This window comes from Ovis aries, chromosome 1 (assembly GCF_016772045.2).
Source record: "Ovis aries strain OAR_USU_Benz2616 breed Rambouillet chromosome 1, ARS-UI_Ramb_v3.0, whole genome shotgun sequence".
NCBI lineage: Eukaryota > Metazoa > Chordata > Mammalia > Artiodactyla > Bovidae > Ovis > Ovis aries.
The window spans coordinates 217621118-217644107 of NC_056054.1; the positions used below are offsets into that span (position 1 = coordinate 217621118).

The 22990-nt window shown below is 43.8% G+C and overlaps 1 protein-coding gene across 1 annotated transcript in view; it reads left to right on the top strand.

The window, feature by feature from the left end:
- The window catches only part of SLC7A14 (solute carrier family 7 member 14), a 114792-nt gene that overhangs the window by 69589 nt on the left and 22213 nt on the right, over nt 1-22990 (top strand). The window contains exons 3-5 of the mRNA XM_027958409.3: nt 8114-8350; nt 9876-10093; nt 20782-20928. Coding sequence (XP_027814210.1) covers nt 8114-8350; nt 9876-10093; nt 20782-20928 — 602 coding nt within the window. The remainder of the gene's footprint in view (nt 1-8113; nt 8351-9875; nt 10094-20781; nt 20929-22990) is intronic.

A 22990-nucleotide genomic window follows, 5' to 3' on the forward strand; every position in this document is an offset into this window, starting at 1 on the left:
CACCCTGAGGTCAGCTTCCTTCCTTCCTGTCTGTATGTTGATATGTTGGTGCTGTGGGCTGGGAACTTTCCAGTTCTGTTTCCTCCCAACGGTAATTGGAGTCCTGTCAGTGTCAGTGAGTAAGAGTGTCGCACCCCCCTGATTGAAGATGCTGCCCATCCCCTAAACACAAGCTCTTATTGTCCACCTGAGGCCCACTTTGGCAGAAAAATTATAAGTCTCTTCTCAGATGCAAAGAAACAGGAGTTCCAAGACAAATTATTTTTCTTCCAGACACATTTGTAAAAATTGGCCCAAGCTTCACTGACAAGTGATGAAGTAACCAAGGTTTCTCAGGTAGAAGAGACAGTTGAGGTGAGAAGGAGAGAGTGCCTGATGGATTACTCCCTGAAAAAGAAACCCCACAGTTTCTTGGCTGATGAAGAGCATAGGAACAGGACACTGAGGCAGGGTCGTAGGGGTTCACCACACTTGACAGGGGGCTGAATAGATGTTTCTTAGATCTCAACAATATGCTTCTCAAGGGGGACAAAATGATGGGGATACTTCAGCACCACCTCCTGAAATTCAGTGCTGCCGAGAAAACAAATGTTTCCCAGAGAATTCACACATTATTTCTCTCTAGGGCCCTGTGATTTCTTGTTGTATCCCACTCCAAAACCACATGTAAGCAGTACTAGCAACCATAGCAACACAGAAAGTCCCCTACATACGAGTAAATTCCACTCCAAGAGCCTGCAAGTCCAATTCATTCGAAAATCCGACAGAGTTAGCCTAGGTACCTAACACATTCGGCTATACAGTCCTGTACTGTAATAAGTTTATAATACTTTTCACACAAATAATACATTTAAAAAAACACAAAAATAAAGAAAACATTTTTAATCTTACAGTACAGTACCTTGAAAAGTACAGTAGTACCAGCTACATCACTGCTGCTTTTATGCTGTTTCTAGACATCCTGGGCTTGAAATAAAGATACTGCGCTACTGTACTCTACACAGCAATGCACAGTAAAGTACACAAAAGCACAGCCACTTGTAGAGGGTTCATGCATGTGACAACGTACGCTGGACACAGGCACTGACTTATGTGATTGGACATGTGAATGCATGTTTACATCTTTGAAAGTTTGCAACCTGAAGGTTCATATGTAGGGGGCTCACTGTATATATAACAGCTATAGCCTTGCTGTGAATTTATAAATGGAACAGAGACGTTTTAAGAAGACTAAGAAAATGAGAAGGAAATGGATAACAATCATCTCAGCAAAATGCCATCTTTGGTGAGGGTGTCCTTAAAGACATGTTTGGGTCTAAGTGGTGAGTCGCTCTGGTGTCGCCCAACAGCTGATTCCTCCCTGAGTCTGGAAGACAGGATAAGTGGCACTCAGGAGGACTGCTGACAGATAAAACATGTCCAAAACAACCAGCCAGGCTGGGTATCTGCAACCTGTAGCCAGTTACCCCAGGCAGACGCTCTGATCAATACGCAGGCCAAGACTGATCCCAGAGACCTGAATGAAACTGCAGCGCTGGTTAACTGTTTCTGTGAACACTTCTCTCCACTGCTTCTCATACGTCCTGATGCCCTCTTTCCTTATGGGTAGTCCTTCTGGCTCTCTGAAGACCTCACTTCAGAACTCAATGTTGCATCTCTTTAAATCAGCCCATGTATTCCCCCAGCCCCTGCAACTAATATCTCCTTTCTTGTTTCCTTAAACTTGTTGCTTTTCTGGTCTGTCTTCTCCACTAGACTGTCAGACCCACAAAAAGAGGAACTATATTCTTCCTATTCCCCTTTAAATTCCTAAAATCTCCCATAGATGCATCAAGATGGTGCCGTATAAATATTTCAGATGATGAAAGAATGGATTGGAAAGTGCCTAGAACTGGGTATCCAGGGACTTCCGTTTGGATCCCAGCTCTGTCGTTAACTGAATACTCAGCTTCAGCCTGTGGGTCCACGGAGTATACTCAGAGGCTTTGGGGAGGCATGGGATGAGGGAGTTCCTGGGCAGGCATCCCACTCCCTCCTCAGACAGAGCCACCCAGCTTTCATTTACTTATGAATTAGGCTCTCAGATAAGACTTTGTGTGCAGAGTGGGTTTTACAACCAAGACAAAGCTTTACAACTATAATGGTACAGCCCTTTTCTGCTAGATTCCCCCAACCTAATAACAAGGTTCTTTCCCTCAACACTTGGTCCCAGCCCCCCTCTGCAGAATCATCACCCTCAGTCCCCAGCGTTGCCCATAGATCATCCAAGCTGTGCCCTTTTATCTGCCTGAGACCATCCTTTCCCATTTTTGCCTGCCTGGGAAAGCCCAGTTCACCCTTCAAGATGCAGTTCAAAAGCCTCCTCACTTTGTCTCCACTTCCCCAGCCACCAAAGGACCATGCTCCCCAAGAACCACACTCCCCCCCACTGGGCTCCCAGAGCACCTCATGTATACTCTATAGCATTAAACACCAGCTGTGGGGAATCATCTGTTTATTAAACCCTTTCCCAACTAGAATATAGACACTTCAAGGTCAGGAGAGCTGCCTTACTTACCATTTAAGTCTCTGATATGATATCACCAGAGCGCCTGATTTAGTAGGCAGTAAAGGAAGGAAATTAGGAAGTCTGAAGTTATTCAGGAAATTAGTAAGTTCACTGATAAGTAGGTTAGTGAATTAGTCAATAAGTTCAACTACACGGTAATGGGAAAACCTCTGTTTATCTGAGTAGAGTAATTGGCATTCAAGTGTAAATAATCTCTAGATTTAATCTTTCTAAGAGCAAGTACACTTTTAAAAAGGACTTATTTGTCTGATGGCTCTCTTTGGTGGAAGGAAGAGGGAAACATTTCTTGAGTGGAGAAAGTGTTCTCTAACTTTTACCTACTCTCAGTTGGATCTCTCTCCTTTGCACCCTCCTAGGGTGGAGAATCTTTGCCTCCTGGTTCTATGCCTCCTGGAACTAGAGAACCAGCGCAGGTTTTAAGTGACAGGATGACATTATATGGGGAGGAGCATATAGTGATTGTCTTGGGTAGTGCTATCTTCAGCACAAGTGTAGAAAGTTCAATATTGTTTGTAGACTCTCTGGGAGCATCTAACTGAAGGTTGGTCTGTTACACCTATATATGTCATAGCAAAGCTCAAAAGAAATTCACATTGAAAGGAACCAAATTTTTCTGAACTTCAAATCACATATCACTTGAGGTATACACAAAGGGGTTGACAGTGAATGTTTCAAAGATGAAAGCTTCTGGTATCTTGTCCCAAGCCTCTTTTCAATGTGTAAGTCCTAATTTTCCCTAGGTTTCAGGCTGGTAGTTAGGCAATTTAACCAAAAATAGTTCTAGATATAGAAATAAATCAGAACACTAGGGATACTACAAAACAAGAACAGGAGGAGGGGCTTCCCAGGAGGCGTGGTGGTAAAGAATCTGCCTGCAATGCAGGAGACACAGGTTCGATCCCAGGGTCAGGACGTTCTCCTGGAGAAGGAAATGGCAACCCACTCCAGTATTCTTGCCTGGAACATCCCATAGACAGAGGAGCCTAGCGGGCTACAGTCCATGCAGTCGCAAAGAGTCAGACACAGCTAAGCGACTAAATGACAACAACGAATGTTTACAATATACTTAAAAGGCAGATAACCAAAAAGGGTATCAGAGTTGCAGGATGCGAGGAATAAATCACTCCTCTTCTCTTTAGTCCCACTGAAATGAAGCCACTGTATCGCTCAAGGACTCGCCTCTCTGAACAGCTCTGAAGGGAACACGTCCATCACGTCTGCAGCACACACTCGATAGCCATCTGCACCCTGCCGTTGCGCTGCATATTGATTTTCTGCAGCTACACGGTCATCCTTCTGGAATCAATATGCCTCTCCCTCTCCAGCCACTTGATGAATAGCCAAGGAATGCAAAGTCACTTTGATAACAGCATAAGGCAAATATGATTAGGAGGGTAACTCTGGGGCAATAAATTGTTGAAATGAGTTGCTAAATTGAGTAGAGATTATTTATAAACTTATCTCTCACTTAGAATAGTGAGTCTGCTTCTTGGTTCACCAAATCAATTTCAGGTGATAAATATTCTGCAATTCTGTTTCTACTATTCTGCAATGCAAGCTAGAGAGAATGTTACCTTCCTACGCACTAACTTTAAAAAGAATCACCTCTGTATGGAAGACAAAGGAAAGAAAAGTAATTTCTCATAAAATAATAGTTCAGCATATGGATGCTGGGGCATAACCACTGTGAATGCTGCTGCCACAAATGCACACTCACATACGTGTGCCATTTGGTGCTCAAAGACCATGAGCCAGGCTGCTGCTGATGGGGCTTTCCCAAATGACAACCAACTCCTGGTAAATTTCAAACAAAACAAATTACAGCCGTCCCTTAATTTACCCAATTGTTACCCCCCTGAATAATTCAGTGTATGTAAAACCATGTAAACAAAAAATGCTTTGTGCAATGAAGATAGATTTAAGCTCAGAAATTACAAACACGTTGTGTCTTACATGAATGTCCACGGGGACCTTTGGAATCAAGTAAGAGGACAACGCATCATCCTGTGGGATGGTCCCACACACTACAAAATGTCTAACAGCCCAGGCTTTTGCCCATTTAATTCCACAAGGGCCTACAATAATCATGTGAACCATAGACACCCTCACAGAATACCAAAACTCCCCCTAGGAGGCAGTACAACCTTGCAAGACTACTGGCTTGCAGTATTTCCTACAGGGCTTCCCCCATTAACACAAATGTTTAAGAGTTGATTCTAGGTCTAAAACCAAAGAAGGACAGTACTAGAAGGGAGCATGAAGCTCCTCTAATTGGCCCTCTAGTTTTACCCACGTGAGATAAGTAACTTGCCTTTGAATACTCAGTGACCACCTAATCTAGGATAAAAAAAAATTTTTTAATGGCATCCTTTTCCATGGTTTCTATTTCTTATTGAAATTAGAATAAGTGTCTAATTGAATGTGTCTCTTACACATGAGATAGTTGGTGAGGGTGGTGGGGAGGGAGTAGAATGATTGACAACATTTTCCAGTTTTTTTCCCAGGATACTGGAGTTGAAATCATTTACTCCTCATCACTGAGTTTCCCTGGATACACTCTATAAATGTGTGCTCAGTCATGTCTGACTCTGCGACCCTGTGGACTGTAGCCCACCAGGCTCCTCTGTCCATGGAATTCTCCAGGCAAGAATACTAGAGTGGGTTTCCATGCCCTCCCCCAGGGGATCTTCCTGACCCAGGGATAGAATCCACATCTCTTGCATTGGCAGGTGGGTTCTTTACCACTGAGCCACCAGTGAAGCCCTCTAGCACCCACGAAAAGCTTGGATTCGTGCATGCAAATAAATCAGAAGCTTTCAAAAATAAAATCCTTTACAACATGTTCAAAATGAGAATGTGTCCCAAAGAATGATTTCTGCGAGCAGAAACTATCCCATGTGATTAGTGGCTAACTGATTTTCCCACTGTTCTCCCCAAACCCCAGTCATCAAGATCCAAGCATGTTTGGGGTAAATAAGTAATTAAGATTCCATATGCTCCTATACCATGCCCAGCACAGGGCCCATTCCTCTGACCCAAGACAGCAAGGGATGGGCAGGTCCCTTCACAAGACCTAAGGAAGACTTGACTCTTTGCTAATCACCCTTGCCCAGTGACTTGAGTGTTTTCTTACTTAATTTGGCAGATCGAATATTAAGGAGAAAAATATTGGCTCTCCAAGTTAAATCTGCAATCAAATGGATGCCCATTTCAAAAGTGCCACTTGGAAAAATCCTATTTATAAGCCTTGTACATTATCAGGTGGTGAAGAAGGATGAAGAAAAGAAGCTCACAGAGTATAAGAATTACTTGATAAAGTTGTGCATCCTGCGCTAAAGAGAATAAATCATTTACCTCCCAAATCCTTACACTGCACTTAAAGAGACACCTACTCAACGTGTAAGCTCAAGTCCCTTCAGAAGATGAGAACACATAAGTTATACCAGTTCCCCCAGCAACCAAGAAAATATTATCAGGCCCTCACACTCTATACTTTCCTCCTAGAGTTCCTCAGGCTTTCCTTCCGAGACCACTTCCTCTTAATTTTAGACTCACTCTAACAATTTAAACGTTAAGTGTTAGAAGCAGCAGTTTAGAAAAAGAGGAGGTCAGACCGCTCCAGGTAAGCCCCGCAACAGTAACAAGAAGAAATGACTGACAGTCTGACCTCCAAGGAGATGGAAAACTATTTTACAAAGCGGAGGGAAGGGGGCTGACACAGAAACTCAAAATAATAACAGCTTAGGCCATTCAAGGTAGGGACGAACAGCTCTGCTGGTCTTGAGAGCATCTCCATAATACAGAACAATATAGTAACTAATGTGAAAGGAAACGATGCTTAATATATTTTGTAACAGAACTCCATATAACAATAGAATCCTACTGTTGAAAGAGTAGGAAGATTCTAAAGAGAGCATCCTGGCCTAATTCCTTTACCTTACAAGGAAGGAAACACGTAAAGCAGTGCACAGGTTCGAGGCAGAGTTGAGACAAGAGGGCAACCCAGCTGTCCAGGGCCCCTTCCATATGGAGGCGCCGACACTGAGGCCACCGAGGGAAAGGAAGAAAGGGCGCGTCACATGTAGTCACATTATGTCACTGCTTCTGACGTCTCTGCTTTTGCATCCGTGCATTGATTTTACTCTCTTCCAAAGGAAGAGAAACTTGCTCTCTTCAATCACAAAGGAATGAACGATTTTTCCCTGATTTGTGATGAGAACTGCCAGGCTGGCCCTGAACAAAATTGGGACTGAAAGCAATGCTTACTTTGTGTTCCCCTCTACCTCTATCTCACATTCCTGGTGTGTCTCCTCCAAGCTGTCGCATGTCTGTCCTCCCACTCAGGACCCCACCCACTGGCCCCAAATCTAGACTTTCTAGTACAATGTAGAATATTCTCCCAACTTCCAGAAGTTTGATATACTCCCAGCCTCTTTCTAATTTAATTTCTAATTCTGTAAAACAAAAAATATACCAGTGTTTCTCAGAGGCAATATACCAGTGTTTCTCAAATATAAGTGGCAAGCTTATTAAAATGCATATTCCTGGTCCCCATCTCCTGAAATCACAACTCAATAGATGACTCTGATCACTTTTTGGCCTTCTGGCTAAGATCAAGTGTAATAGATGACTCTGGTAGAAGTGTCCCATTAGACCCACTTTGGAAAACATGTGACTTCTGCCTGCCTCTCCAGCCTCGTCTCCTCGCAGTCCCCCAGTGCACATCCCCTTCCACCCAAAACTTCATACAGTCTCTCCCCACCATGCCTTTGCCTCACAGTCCTCCTTCTGAGTCCAATTAATTCCTCCGTATACCTCAAAACCAGCTGATGCACACGTCTCATCTCTGCTGTCTGTGTTCCTGTACGTCTCTGCATTTCTGAGCTCATACAGCCTACAAAGTGTGGGGATTTACTGGCATAGCTCCACTTGAAGGCAAGGCCCTGCCTCATTTGTCTTTTTTCTATTCCCAGCATTTGGCATCTTGCCAAGCACATAGGAGATACTCTAAAGGTGTTCATTAGATTATCTTTTGCATGTGCCTAGTTATTTATTTATATTTGCATTTTTAATTAACCTCCCATCCCATATAGTACAGGATTTTCAAAGATTGCTCCAGGTATCACCCTTAAATGAGGAACACATTTTGTAACAAATAAAAATGAAAAGAGAAGAATGCTAACATAATCTAACCTTGGTGACATCAGTTGTATGGTCCTAATGAATTAAACCCAAGTTCACTCAGGATATCTGACACTTAAGGAACAACAACAGAGATACATACAATAAATGGGAGTTTTTCTAATAAAGAAGATCAGTTTCTAATCATTCCTTAGAATTAGATCCAGCATTTGGGTTTAGACTTTTTACAGAAGTAAAGTTGGAAGACATCAGAACTGGCTTTGAATTGATTCATTTACATAAAACTTAGCGTACTTGTTCTAAGACCCCAGAGATGTCCAGGATTATCTATCCCAGATGGTTAGCCACCAAAAGGTTAGCTCATCTCCTGAAATCCATCTGTCATGTGCGTGTCCCATGCAGGTGTCTGCTATGCAGAGTTTGGAGTCCGCGTCCCGAAGACCACAGGGTCAGCCTACACCTACAGCTACGTCACTGTTGGGGAGTTTGTGGCATTTTTCATCGGCTGGAACCTGATCCTGGAGTACTTGATTGGCACCGCGGCTGGCGCCAGCGCTCTGAGCAGCATGTTTGACTCACTGGCCAACCACACCATCAGCCGCTGGATGGTGGACAGCGTGGGGACCCTCAACGGCCTGGGTGAGACTGCCACAGCCTCTAACTCCAACATGCAAATTCACTAAGCCAAATAAAGGGGCTCCTCTTTCAGGATGCAGTTTGGCAAAAAGTACAAAGGGCCTTAATATGTCTTTTTTTTGGCCAAGTAATGGATGAATGAATCTGTCCTAAGGAACCTATTCTAATTTCCATAAAAGTTTTATATGAAAAAATGTTCATCACAGCCTTGTTTATAGTAACAGAAAAATTAGAAACTGTTTAAGTATTCTACATTGGAGCAACTGATTAAGTAAACTATGGCAGTGTATAACATAGCTAGCAATTAAAAGGATGACCAGGAAGTCTGTTGTAAGAGCGTGGAATGTTTTTAATGTAATGCTGTATGACAAAGGACACAAACTGTATATGCATCACATTAATAACTATATAAAAATATGAGTAATTTGGAAAAAGAACTATGAGGAACTTCTCTGATGGGTTCTTTAGAAGATTTTTAAAAATTTATCCTAAACCAGCATGCATTAATTTTTAAATAAGAGAATATATTTAAAAGAAACAAAGTGAATGGGTATAACAGAATGAGTGAATACTGAATAACCAGAAGCCCATGTGAAAAATACCTTGAGACTTCAGGTCCTGAGCCCCACCTTCCATTCTGTTATCCGACCATCCCTTCACAATCAAGGGAAGCTAAACTGTAGTGGAGGAGACTTTGGAAGTCTTGCTCCGAAACATCAAGGGCCTAATTCAGTGGCTGCATACAAGTCATTGGTGCCCCTATCTCAGAAGAGCTGACCAAAATGCTGAGCACCTAGATATGATGAGAAAATTTTAAAATATGAAGACAACGTCTTCTCAGGATACTGATTTCATAGAAAATTTTAGGTCCAAAAGCATCCTCCAAAATCAGGTAGCCCAAATTTTTCACTTTACAGATGAGGTTCAGAGAAAGGAAACATTTGCCCACGACCACACAGCTGGTTACAGGTCAGAGTTGAGCTGAAATCCAGGAGCCTGACTGCTGAAGCAGTGCCACTTTCCCTCTATAGAGGGCAGGAGTCCACTGGCCAACAAACAAGACCAAACAGGCAGAGAGAGTTCCCCAGCCATCTTCTTTGCAATCCCTTCCAATAATTGTCAAAGACACACATTTTTAAATTTGCTAATAAAGAGATTGCTGGAATGAAATGGAATACTTTTGGGCTATAAAGTAAACAACAATGAAGATAAAATAGTTCAAATAACATGTTAGATCCATGTATACATTTGAATGTCCTTGGATAGTCCTGACTTCAGATGTTTCATGCCATGGCTCCAGAGAATTGCTGTAGTTGTCATATTATGAATCCCAATTTTTGGTCCAGGATATCAGGTCATCTCACCTACATACCAAAACCTTCCCATTTGCAACTAGACACCTGTGGACCACACACATACACACACACACAGTTCCTTCTCCTTCCATGACACACTGTCCAGCCTTCTCTGAGTGCAGATGCACTGGGTGGGCCGGGACAATATTATTAATTCACATCTTATCCTCTAGGGAAAGGAGAACAATCATACCCGGACCTTCTGGCTTTGGTGATCGCAATCATCGTCACCATCATCGTTGCGCTGGGGGTGAAGAATTCTGTGGGCTTCAACAATGTACTCAATGTGCTGAACCTGGCCGTGTGGGTGTTCATCATGATTGCAGGCTTCTTCTTCATCAATGGGAAATACTGGGCTGAGGGCCAATTCTTGCCCTATGGCTGGTCAGGGGTAAGTTCATTCCTAAATCCCTGTGGGTGTACCTGCTGCACGCTCTGCCTACTACCCTATGACCAGTTTGAGACACGAGTTAAAAGAAATGCTGCTTATCCCATAGTCTTCCTGGCACTCTCTTCATCACCTTTTATCTGAATTTCATCAGAATGTTCTGAAGAAATGGTTCAGCTTTTTTCTTTAGCTGTTTCACAAACATTTCTTGAGCTCCTATGTTATATGGAAAATGATAATAGATTTGAAGTTTTGGTCACTTGCAATTATGCCTAATTCTGCATATAATATCTCATTTAATCTTCCTGCAGTGCAGGAGACTGGGATTCTATCCCTGGGTCAGGAAGATTCCCTGGAGAAGGAAATGGTTACCCACTCCAGTATTCTTTCCTGGAGAATTCCATGGACAGAGGAGCCTGGCAACACTCCATGGGGTCACAAAGTGTCAGACATGACTAAGGGAGACTAACATTCACTCAATAACCTTGCAAGGAGGATATTTACATTCTAGTCTTACAGATGGAAAAACTCAACACTCAGAGAGGTCAAATGACTTGCTACTAAGCACATAGCATAAGTGCCCAAGTTGAGAGCCAAAGACAGGACTGTCTGATTCCTGCACGTGATCAGCTCAGTCTTATAGAATCTCTCTATAGGACTGTTCAGTTCAGACAGTTGGTAAATAGACAAGCAGTAAAAAGAACAGTGGGCAGGCAAGGAAGGGGTGAGCATTGCTTCAGTATGGAACTAACAAAGGAACAGTTCTCAAATCTAAGCTCAATGTTTGATCCAAGGCGGAGAGTCCTTGCTGGGGTCTGAGAGCAGAGAAGCCCACTGGTGTGGTCTGGGGGATTGACAAAAGAGTGGGCTGGACCAAAACATCTTCAGATCTCATCCCAGTGATCTGATGGTGTGGTTTATGCTAAAGAAAGGTAGAAAGGTCCAAGTGGCAAATTCTTTATACTGACAAGTGCTAGTTCTAAGTCACACCTGAATTCTTCCTCTATATGACTGAAAATGCCACCTTTACGGATTTACTGGTAAAATTCGCTCGCCCATTCTTCTTTTCTTCAAACTGTAGAACAGAAATCAGAGAAGTTCGAGCTAGAAGGGATCTTAGAGGCCGCCTGGTCCCACCCCCTCACTTAACAGATAAAGAAACTGAGGCCCGAAGACAAGCCCTCCCAGCATCAGGGACAGAAGGCCAGGATTCCACCAGATTTGCTTTGTAGTCTTTGCTTACACTGGCTTTCCAGGGACCAGAAATTGCTCTTGGAGAACACTCAAAATAACTTCTGTGTATTCTAAACCATGCCACGCTGTTCAGTGAAGAGAAATAAGCAAGGAAACAATTTAAGCCAACGTTTCTAGTCTTCTGCTTATCAGTAAGAATTCTGCAGAACCACAGGGTTCATCCCTCCTCCTTGAGGTGAATAAATCCTCAAACTGGTTCAAACCAGAAGAAGAGACAAAGAAACACTGTTGACCCCATTCTGGATCCCCAAGTCTATATTTTCTCATGATACAAATTGTTCCCTTCCTATCATATAACAAAACAACAAATGATAATAGTGACAAAGAAAGAATGTTTTCCCAGGACTCAACTGCATTTTCATCATAGCACATGAAAATGTTCTCACTGTTTTCTTAGCAATGTAAGAAATTACTGGATCAGGGACTTACTGTAACACTTTGGCCAACAATTAACTTCTCTGCTTTCCAATTTTCTCATGTATCAGGTGGTAAAAGTAATTGCACCAAATGTTTGCAAAAAGATGATAAAACCTTAGATATTTTTAAGTCCACATTGTATAATTAGTAACAATGATCATGATGGAGGAAGGAGCTAGAATTTACCCACTACCTTCTGGGTGCCCAGCACATGCTCTATGAATATTATCTCACTCTTATACCAAAACTTTGAACCAGTTAGCAGTTATATCCCTGCTATCCCCAACTTACAGATGGAGAACTCAAGGCTCAGAGAAGCTGGGTAACTTGCCAGAAGTCACTTAGCTAGTCAATGCCAGGACTGAAATCCCCACCCAGCTGTATGGCTCCAAAGCCCCTTCCACTACATCAAGTACCTTGTGTATGATGACCCCTGCCTTCTGAGTCTTCTTAACACTTCCTTTAAGCTTCACAAAGACTGGAAGTCTTGGAGCGGGGAGGAGCATTAAAATGGGAGCAGAGTTAAGCCTGGGGCTTCCCAGGTGGTGCTGATGGTAAAGAACCCTCCTGCCAATGCAGGAGACATAAGAGACACAGGTTCGATCCCTGGGTCAGGAAGAACCCCTGGAAAGGGACATGTAACCCACTCCAGTACTCTTGTCTGGACAATCCCATGGACAGAGGAACCTGGCAGGCTACAGTCTGTGGGGTCACAAAGAGTCAGACCTGACTAAGCAACTGAGCACACGAAAAGTTACGATCACAGGTCTAGATGAAAGTAGAGTGGAATTCAACTCCAGTCCTGGAGGAGTCAAAGTCCTTATTCACTCCAGTGCTCCCAGGACCTCACGCATGGGACCAACTCTCTTTTTTTTTGCACCTTTGGCCACTGACCTCACTCCAACCCAAACTTACTACCTGGAGTAGGCTGGTCATTGGTCACCAAAAAAACCTGGCTGGGATTTTGGATTTTTCGCTGTGAGTCCTCTTTCCCTGCAGGAAATTCAAATCTGTGTCCTAGTGGCTGTGCCTAAAAACATCATCTGAGCACAAAGGCCAGCCCAGTGTGAAGATGGTGCTGACTCATCCTCTCTGCCTGGCCTTGGATTTCTGCATCGTACATCTCCTCCCCAGCCCGCTGCCTGGGCCTGTTCTTTCTTGACTTTGGTTTTAGGTCACTTTTCCAGTCCAGCAAGGCCACTCTGAATATACACGGTATTTTTTGAGATCTGACACCTTTTCATGAGCATGTCATCCACCAAGTGAATAAACACACTCCCCACTCTGCTCTCTAACAGCTGTCAGCAAAATCAAGTTGCCTACTTGCCAACTGCATGAACTCCCTCACTCCTTAGGGCAAATCTGACCCCCACCCCTGACAAAAAAAAAAAAAAAATTCTGATGTAATTTGTTAGTCACTCAGGCATATCCAACTCTTTGCAACCCCATGGAGTGTAGCCTGCTATGCTCCTCTGTCCATGGAATTTTCCAGGCAAGTTTACTGGAATGGGTTGCCATTCCCTTCTCCAGGGGATCTTCCCAACCCAGGAACTGAACCTGAGTCTCCTGCACAGCAGGCAGATTCTTTACCATCTGAGCCACAAGGGAAGCCCACCTCTGACAAGGGGACTGACAAGTTCAGAGTACCAACCCACTTTCTTCTTCAATCCCGATAGGTAAGATGGGATGGAGGACACCATTGTGGAGGGAATGGTTTATACAGATACTGTTACGTGACTTCAAACACAACTCTCAAGGAAATCTAAAGGGTTAATGAGCAATCCATCATCTGACCACGGACCTCTCAGAAGCCTAGTCTTTCCCTGTTCCAAACACTTCCTTCCAAAAAAAATAGCATAAGGAATGGTTTACTCACTTACGGGTTCTGGGTCAAATGCTTCTTTGGTCTTGAAGAGCTTAAGAACAACAAACATTTTTTCCCTATATCAAGTAACTGCTGGCCCTCAGCTGAACCCCCACTTCCATCTGCAATTCCTCAGCCCCTGAACATTGTTGGATGCGTATTCACTGTATGTTATTTGTTCTCGATGCTATCTTATGGTTTCTCTTTAACCAAATAAAACATTCTACCAGTACAAATAGCTCCCAGGAAAATGGTTCAGAGCAAGTATTTGTGGGGAATGCTGACAGTCTCCAAAAAGAGAAGTTGTTTTCCATGTCTCCACATTTGAATCCACTTACTGGAACCTATTAGCACATTCCACTGTCGCTGTGGACAGGCTACTAACAGATCTGGAGCAAGAGGGTGGTAGGAAATGCTGCTAAAGTTGGAGTTTTGTCTTGTTACCTTGAGAGTGAATGACACAAATGTGCCTAATTATCTCGTGGGCATATCTAAGGTAGAATATGGAGAGCTGCCTCATCCTAACACCTCTCAAATATCAGCAAGGCACAGGGATCCCAGCTTTTAGGGATCTCTGAAGTTGAGTAGCAGGCCAGCAATGACATTCTTTTGTCAACTAATTAAGCAACAGTCCTCCAGCAACTGAAGCAGGTACTGCTGCCCCACAAAGCTCTGTAGAGGGAAAGACTGACCATCTGGCTGAGCAGCTTTACCAGGCTGACCTTGGAAAATAATTTCCAGTGACGTCATCAAATTGAAAAGTCAATACTGGTTTTTATTTATGTAAGACATTAAAGGAAAGTTAGGATAAAGTACTGATGGAGGCAGAAACATGTATACACACACACACACACACACACACACACGCACGCTTCACCCACTAATTTAATTCACAGATGCTCACCCCTGGGTACTAAATACATTCTTTCAAGCATGGAAGTGTATCCTAATTGTAAATACCAGAGGCTCAATCTGAAATCTGGGTAGAGTGAAGTAGAGAACAGTTTTAGTGGTTTTGGGGTAGAGACACACCCATACAGTTTCATTTCATGGCTTTGTTGTATTTACCAACCAGGGATTATTTGCTTGAAGGACACACACACACACACCAAAAAAAAACTCATTCAAACTAACTCCTGTAAAAAGGTGACCCTATTTGTTAACTGTATTATCTTTTCTTAAATAATCTGTTTATTTAATCTATATCTTCTAGGCCAGAGTCTGTTTGATCCTGGCAGGTGTGCTGGTTTTCTTCCATTTGCCCGCACTCCCCCAGATCACCCCTCTACTCCTGCTCCAGTCTGTGCTCCAGAAGACCCCCTGCTGGTGGCTTCCTGTTAGGTTTAGCCAATGGGAGATATCAATCAGGAGATCAGAAGGGGAGAAGAGAACAGGCCAGGGCATTTCTTCCTCACTTCCTCTCAGCTTTGACCCCGAGAGTCCCTTCATCGAAATCATTCCATTTGAACCATCTGAGTTAAATTTCATGGCCTTTCCATCACAGTAGAACCTCCAGGTGGCCTACTTTTGATCTGTTGAGTCTTTCTTCAATCATAACTGCTTTCTAATTCTACATATGCAGATTGGGGCTAACAGACATTCTCTTTGCAAACTTATTCTCTCTCTTCCCAACTAACCTAGTTCCCATAGTTAATCTTCTGGTATCTAATCATTATCAGTAATTTCCATTCATGCTTTCACTCATTTGGGAAATAGCATCTGTGTTTTACAAATAATGTTCAGTTCAGTTGCTCAGTTGTGTCCGACTCAGTGACCCCACAGACTGCAGCACACCAGGTTTCCCTGTCCATACCAACTCCCAGAGCTTGCTCAAACTCATGTCCATCAAGTTGGTGATGCCATCCAACCATTTCATCCTCGGTTCATCCCCTTCTTCTCCTGCCTTCAATCTTTCCCAGCATCAGGGTCTTTTCCAATGAGTCAGTTCTTCACATCAGGTGAACAAAGTATTGGAGCTTCATCTTTAGCATCAGTCCTTCCAATGAATATTCAGGACTGCTTTCCTTTAGGATTGACTGATTTGATATCCTTGCAGTCCAAGGGACTCTCAAGAGTCATCTCCAACACCACAGTTCAAAAGCACCAGTTCTTCGGCACTCAGCTTTCTTTATAGTCCAACTCTCACATACATACATGACTACTGGAAAAACCATAGCTTTGACTATACGGACCTTTGTTGGTAAAATGATGTCTCTGCTTTGTAAAAATGTAGGTATTTGCTAATCTTGATCAATTTGTCATCACAGTCAAGGTAGCATTTCTGGTCTTGCAGTGTCCTCTAGGGTCCTAACCCCAGGAGGTCATACTTTTTGCACATGACTGTATCCATATCACCAAGCACAGTTCCTGGTTCATGGGAGCAGTTAATAAAATATACATCAAGTTCTAAAAGAAAAATAAGGAGGAAGAAGAGGAGGAATTTGTGTTCTTGGTTTCATCTGTTCTAGAAAAACTTACAATAGTAATAAAAATACTACTGATAAGAGCAATATTTATTAAGCACCTACCCAGGTGGTGCTAGTGGTAAAGAATCCTCCTGCCAAAGCAGGAAATACGAAAGACTCGGGTTTGATCCCTGGGTTGGGAAGATCCCCTGGAGAAGGAAATGGCAACCCACTCCAGTATTCTTGCCTGGAGAATCTCATGGACAGAGGAGCCTGGCAGGCTACACTCCATGAGGCCACACTGAGAGTCAGACATGACTGAGTAACTGAGCATATATTCTACAACCATGATGGACTATCTCATTTAATCCTTGTAACAATCCAATGAGCTAAATACTATTTTTATTTCCATTTAAGTGATGAAGAAAATGAAGCCCCTATGGCAGAAAGTGATGAGGAACTAAAAAGCCTCTTGATGAAAGTGAAAGAGGAGAGTGAAAAAGTTGGCTTAAAGCTCAACATTCAGAAAAAGAAGATCATGGGATCTGGTCCCATCACTTCATGGGAAATAGATGGGAAACAGTGGAAACAGTGTCAGGCTTTGTTTTTTTGGGCTCCAAAATCACTGCAGATCGTGACTGCAGCCATGAAATTAAAAGAGGCTTATTCCTTGGAAGAAAAGTTATGACCAACCTAGATAGCATATTCAAAAGCAGAGACATTACTTTGCCAACAAAGGTCCATCTAGTCAAGGCTATGGTTTTTCCGGTAGTCATGTATGGATGTGAGAGTTGGACTGTGAAGAAGGCTGAGCACTGAAGAATTGATGCTTTGGAACTGTGGTGTTGGAGAAGACTCTTGAGAGTCCCTTGGACTGCAAGGAGATCCAACCAGTCCATTCTGAAGATCAGCCCTGGGATTTCTTTGGAAGGACTGATGCTGAAGCTGAAACTCCAGTACTTTGGCCACCTCATGCGAAGAGTTGACTCATTGGAAAAGACTCTGATGCTGGGAGGGATTGAGGGCAGGAGGAGAAGGGGATGACAGAGGATGAGATGGCTGGATGGCATCACTGACTCGATGGACGTGAATCTGAGTGAACTCCAGGAGTTGGTGATGGACAGGGAGGCCTGGCGTGCTGCGATTCATGGGGTCGCAAAGAGTCGGACACGACTGAGCGACTGAACTGAACTGAACTGATGGGGTTAGGAACTTGTTCTATGTCACCAAGCTAATTCTTGGCAGAACCAATCAAAGACTGACAGGCTATAGAATCTGCACTCCTAACCAAGTCCTATCCCACCCATACGCACGGCTCAGAGATTCCCCCTGGAGCCTACAGTGCACCTCTCCAACAACTATATGATTCATACTTCAAAATTGGAAGGTGTTGCTCCAAGATACCTGTATCTTGGAGGCATCTCCCACTGAGCCTTCTCTTTCAGTTAGCCCTCCCCGTGTCCTCAGTTAATCTTCTTATGGCATGGTTTAGACCTCTCACCTTATTTATTTATTTTTTTGATAAATTAATTTATTTAACTGGAGGCTAATTACTTTACAATATTGTACTGGTTTTTGCCATACATTGACATGAATCGGCCATGGGTGTATGTGTGTCCCCCATCCTGAAACCCCCTCCCACCTCCCTCCCCATCCCATCCCTCAGGGTTGTCCCAGTGCACTGGCCCTGAGTGCCCTGTCTCATGCATCAAACCTGGACTGGCGATCTATTTCACATATGGTAATATACATGTTTCATTGCTAGTCTCTCAAATCATCCCACCCTTGCCTTCTCCCACAGAGTCCAAAAGTCTGTTCTTTACCTCTGTGTCTCTTTTGCTGTCTCACATATAGGGTCATCATTACCATCTTTCTAAATTCCATATGTATGCGTTATTATACTGTATTGGTGTTTTTCTTTCTGACTTACTTCACTCTGTATAATAGGCTCCAGTTTCACCCACCTCATTAGAACTGATTCAAATGCATTCTTTTTAATAGCTGAGTAATATTCTATTGTGTAAATGTACACAATAGCTTTCTTATCCATTCATCTAGGTTGGACATCTAGGTTGCTTCCATGTCCTAGCTATTGTAAACAGTGCCGCGATGAACATTGGGGTACACGTGTCTCTTACCTTTTTCCAGGGTAGCTTGGCCCTGAATTCTTACTTAGGACCTTCCCACCCTCCTATCCTCAGCAGGGAGCTCTTCCAGTATCTAAGACCATCCAGCAGTGATCACTCCAAATGGATATGGCACTGTAGCCCTGGGACATCCTAAGTGGGATTGATTGCATCATCAGACTGATTGTCATAAAATGTCACTGTATGATTTATAAGAGGGGTGTGTGTGTGTGTGTGCATGTGTATGGAAAGAAAGATGTTAAAGGAAGAGAAAGCAGGACCTGTTTTTCTGGAAGCTGTCTTAAATCAAGGCCTTCCTGGATTGGGGCAGCTTGGTGAGCCTGAAATTCCAGCATCCATCCATCCTTGACCACCAGAAACATTTTTTAGATAAGTGAAAACAAGTACCTTTCCAAACCTGTGAACCTCCGTGTACCATGAGATGAGATCTCCTTGTCTGGAGGCAAGACACTTTCCACACCCTGGAATGCAGGACTCTGCTGGGGTGAAAGTGGGAGTTATCTCCTCTCCCAGATAGTAGCCCCCTGGTGACAACTGCTTGTATGGAAGTTCTTTCCACTAGAATAAATCAGGAGTTCTTAGATTTTTGTGTGTGCAGTAGACTCCTTGGCAGTCTAGTGAAGCAGATGAACTCCTTTGGGATTGTATTTATATTGTATATAAACTGTGTTTATAAATTAATAACCTAATTACATAGAAGTTCAAAAGAAACCAATTACAGTTAACCTATGAACAACAGCAGTTTGAATCAGGCTGTTACACTTTTTTTTTTTTCAAAAGTAAATACTATGGTACTACATCAGTGAGTGGTTAGCTGAATCCGTGGACATGGAACCACGGATACAGAGGAATCAAGTACACAAGGAACCATGGACACAGAGGGCCAGTATAAGTTATACTCGAATTTTCAACTGTGCTGGGGTCAGCATCCCTAACCCTCAAGTTGTTCAAGGGTCAACTGTAAATTGAAATACAGTTACAAAAATATTTTTAGATTGTGATATAACCATGGGCTTCTTTACTAGTGTTTTAAATATGAATATCTATGTCTAATAACTAACATAAATTGGAAGTAGCAATGAGCACAAAGGGTATTTCAAGATCTCTGCAACACCTAATATGATTGGGAAAATATCTGATTGGTGACAAATATCACAGTACTGTTAGTTTGTCATGTATACTCATAATCAAAAGAAATGATAACATTCAATACAAGGATAAGGAAAATAAAGATTTATTTTTCTCATCAAAACTCTCTGACTCTCCTGAACTGCATGGACCCCAGAATAAGAGCCCCCAGTTAGAGAACTGAAGCATTAGAGCCCTAACAGGAGAGACTAGATTAGAGACTAACTCACTTTACAGGTGAGCAAATGTTGCTTTTGAAAGTTTGAGACGAGCTTCCATTTTGTGATGTACTTTGTAGGTTCTAGTTCTTCGTATTATGCCTTTTACTTAGTGAGAAGTCAGTCAGAAAGGTAAGAGTGAAAATTGAGGAACAGGTATCTGCTTGGCACATTTTTAGAATTTCATCCTTTATAAACCAAATATGGACAAAAAGGAAAAACTGGCCTAGTCTACAATGAGCCACACTCCTGGACTCCTAGCTAGAGTTTACATGGTGTCAAATGCCTTCACCCCATACACAGAAAATCCAGAAAAATCTTTTTCATCTTCCCCTAAAAGGATATCCCCAAGCATTTCTTACTTTCAGCTGGTAATGAGAATGCTAAGATGGGAAAACAGAATTTAAACTTTGAAAACTTCTTTGGAAGAAAGTTACATGCTCCTCAATGGAGGATTTTCACTGACATCTTGACGCATCAAATTACAACCATCTTTGGAATCCCATAGGCTCCTGTCAGACAGACATCCAGCAGGTGTCACTGGATACCACCTCCCCAGCTTCACTCTGCCTCACTCTTCATCCCTTCCATGGCTATGTAGCCCAACTAGGCTGCTCAAACCCCCCAAAATCAGCTCTCCCTTTCTTTCCATGGAAGACAAGAGTCTATCTGAAAAATCTAAAAATCCTTTAAATCGTTTAACATCTGGAAGATACCCTGAAAATGATCTACCAGGGTCACTAGTAGTAATTTGAGCAGGAGAATTTGTGCAACCGCATCTGAGACCCTTACTAAATGCCAGAAGCACGTACTCCATGTCTCTGTGTCAGTCACAAGTACCTCCCCACATTTCCAAACATTTCCTGGGGGTTATCACACAGCCCCTGGTTATGGTTGAGAACCACTAAATGAAAATAAAGCACAAATAAATTAATGAGTTCCCCCAAGACATAGGGTTAGCCAACTTACTGATTTACTTTTAAGCCCACTTACTTCCAAAAATGATTTCAATGTGTTGAATGAACCTAATTTTTATTTGGGCATAATTCTTCTTATCTTCATTTTATACATGAAGAAATTTCCCAGTGTCACACAGTTAGTAGAAGTCAGAACTCAAGCCTTTAGCACAAGTTCCACCATGTTTCCCCTTCTACCACTCAGTAATGTCCGCTGACCATCGGGCAATTAAGGGGACCATGTGTCAGGCGCTGGTGATCCACTGACTCTCTAAGTATTTCAAATGTCTTCATCTCTATAGGTGCTGCAAGGAGCAGCCACATGTTTCTATGCTTTCATTGGCTTTGACATCATCGCCACCACTGGAGAGGAAGCCAAGAATCCCAACACATCCATCCCTTATGCTATCACCGCCTCCCTGGTCATCTGCCTGACAGCATATGTATCCGTAAGTAACAAAGGCTTATCATGGCACCTTCCACATGGACTTTTCATATTTGACCTTAAAGCGTGGCTCTGGGACTGGGTTTCCTTCTGTCAGGAAGTAATCCTTCACTTGTGCATTCGTGGTGTTTGTACGCATACGTTCATGTTGCTCCCTCTTTTAACACGGGCTCAAGCTCACCCCACCCGCTGATGACAGGGAGAAAATCAGGGTTCCAAGCTGGACACAGAAGCCCCAGGCCCTCACTTGGGCCGTGGCTCACATCCCTGCTCCGCCCTACGCACAGGCTCTCGGCATCCCGGCATCCGGTGCTGGGAGTGGGGGTGGTGGGGGGAGCATGCAGGGAGTGGGCTGCCGTCCAAGGAGTTCAGATCATAGGCTGGCAGTAACGGGTGGGTGTGCGAGCAAGCAGAGGCATTGTGGGCCTCTGTGCACCCTCCTCAATGCTCTTCTGTCTTCTGGGAGCTTCCCAGCAGCAAAGAGGCAAGGCTCCCCTAGAGTGGGGAAGGAGAAAGCAGGACTGTCCTGGAAGCCAAAGGAAAACATGAGCAGCCCTGGATATGGTGTGCCCACCAAAACGTTTCTCTTCCTGGATAGGTCAGTTATCGCTTCCCCTGCGCACACGGCTTCCCAGGCGGTGCTAGTGGTAAGAACCCACCTGCCAATGCAGGAGACTCAGGTTGGATCCCTGGATGGGGAAGAGTCCCTGGAGAAGGGCATGTCAACCCACTCCAGGATTCTTGCAGGGAAAATCCCACAGACGGAGGAGCCTGGAGGGCTACAGTCCATGGGGTCACAAACAGTCAGACACGACTGAGCACAGAGCTTATGCAACCAACATGCATGCAACTTATCTTATCCAGCCCTGATTATCCCTGCAGACAGAACGTTCAGGAACAGCATGGGGCAGCAGGGGGAGCAACAGAGACATTCTGCTGTGTATTCCCCCTCCTGTACTACCACCTCATGCCTTCCCCTCCTCCAGTAGCCAACCCTTGTAGCACACACAGTAAAGTTAATCACAGTTCCTTCCCTAGGACAGTGCTTTATGGACTACAGAGTAAGTCTACCACATACTGCCCTAATCGAACATGGGCAGGAGACCCACCGAGAACTGCTGTAAGAATCCACCCCACTCTCCTCCAGTCTACCCCACCACATCCCCAAAGAGGATGTTGCAAGTGATGATGTCACTGGGACAGATTCCCTTCTAGAATGTGTGGGCCCTAACCACGCCTCAAGAGTTGTTTGGTCTTGTGTTGGTCACCAGGCGCACTCTACTGCCAGGAGAAGAGCCACACTGCTGGGCTGTGGTCACACCTCTTGCCAGCCTCCCCAGTGGCCACTTTGTTTCACTGGGGGATCTTGGCTCCTCAGACATAGGCAAAAAAGCAATCTAGAAATGAACCACTCTCTCCTTTTCAGGCTCTGAATTCCCTCAATGATGCCAGGATTGGCCTTCACAGCCCAGGGGTCTCCTGGCCTTATGACTGGCGTCTCCATTGCCTGGGGCCAATTATGAAGGGAGGGACGTCATGGTAGATCTATGACATGTGAGGAGAAATAGGTCAGGTCCCGGTTAAGCAAAGCCATAGTGGTCTTCTAGCCCACAGTGGAACTGGACTCCATTCTGATGCCATCATTTATTTCTTGGCCTGCCTGGAGGAAATGGAAATACGAGTCCCATCAATTAATCAGCTTTGGATCCCCTACACATTTATCTTTCGAGTTTTGATCTCTGGTCTTTGGGGTTAGAAGTAGGAAAGACCCTGTAGGACCTGGAAAGTACAGAAGAAATGAGTTTTGTCCATGAGGGCACAGTGCTCATGGTCAGTGCCAGGCCCTGGCTCCAGGACCTCTGGCTGCAGCTCCTGCCATCGGATAATGCCTGCTCTTCACTGAACTATCCATGTAGCTTCCGCTTTCAGGAGCTGAAATACCAGCAGACTTATTCCTCAGATATGAAAGGACCACAGAGAGACAGTAGGAATGACTTGGTCCAGTCCACTGAATTCACATGTGGGGAGGAAACCCTGAGACCAAGGGCTCCAGAGGCCAGATGACT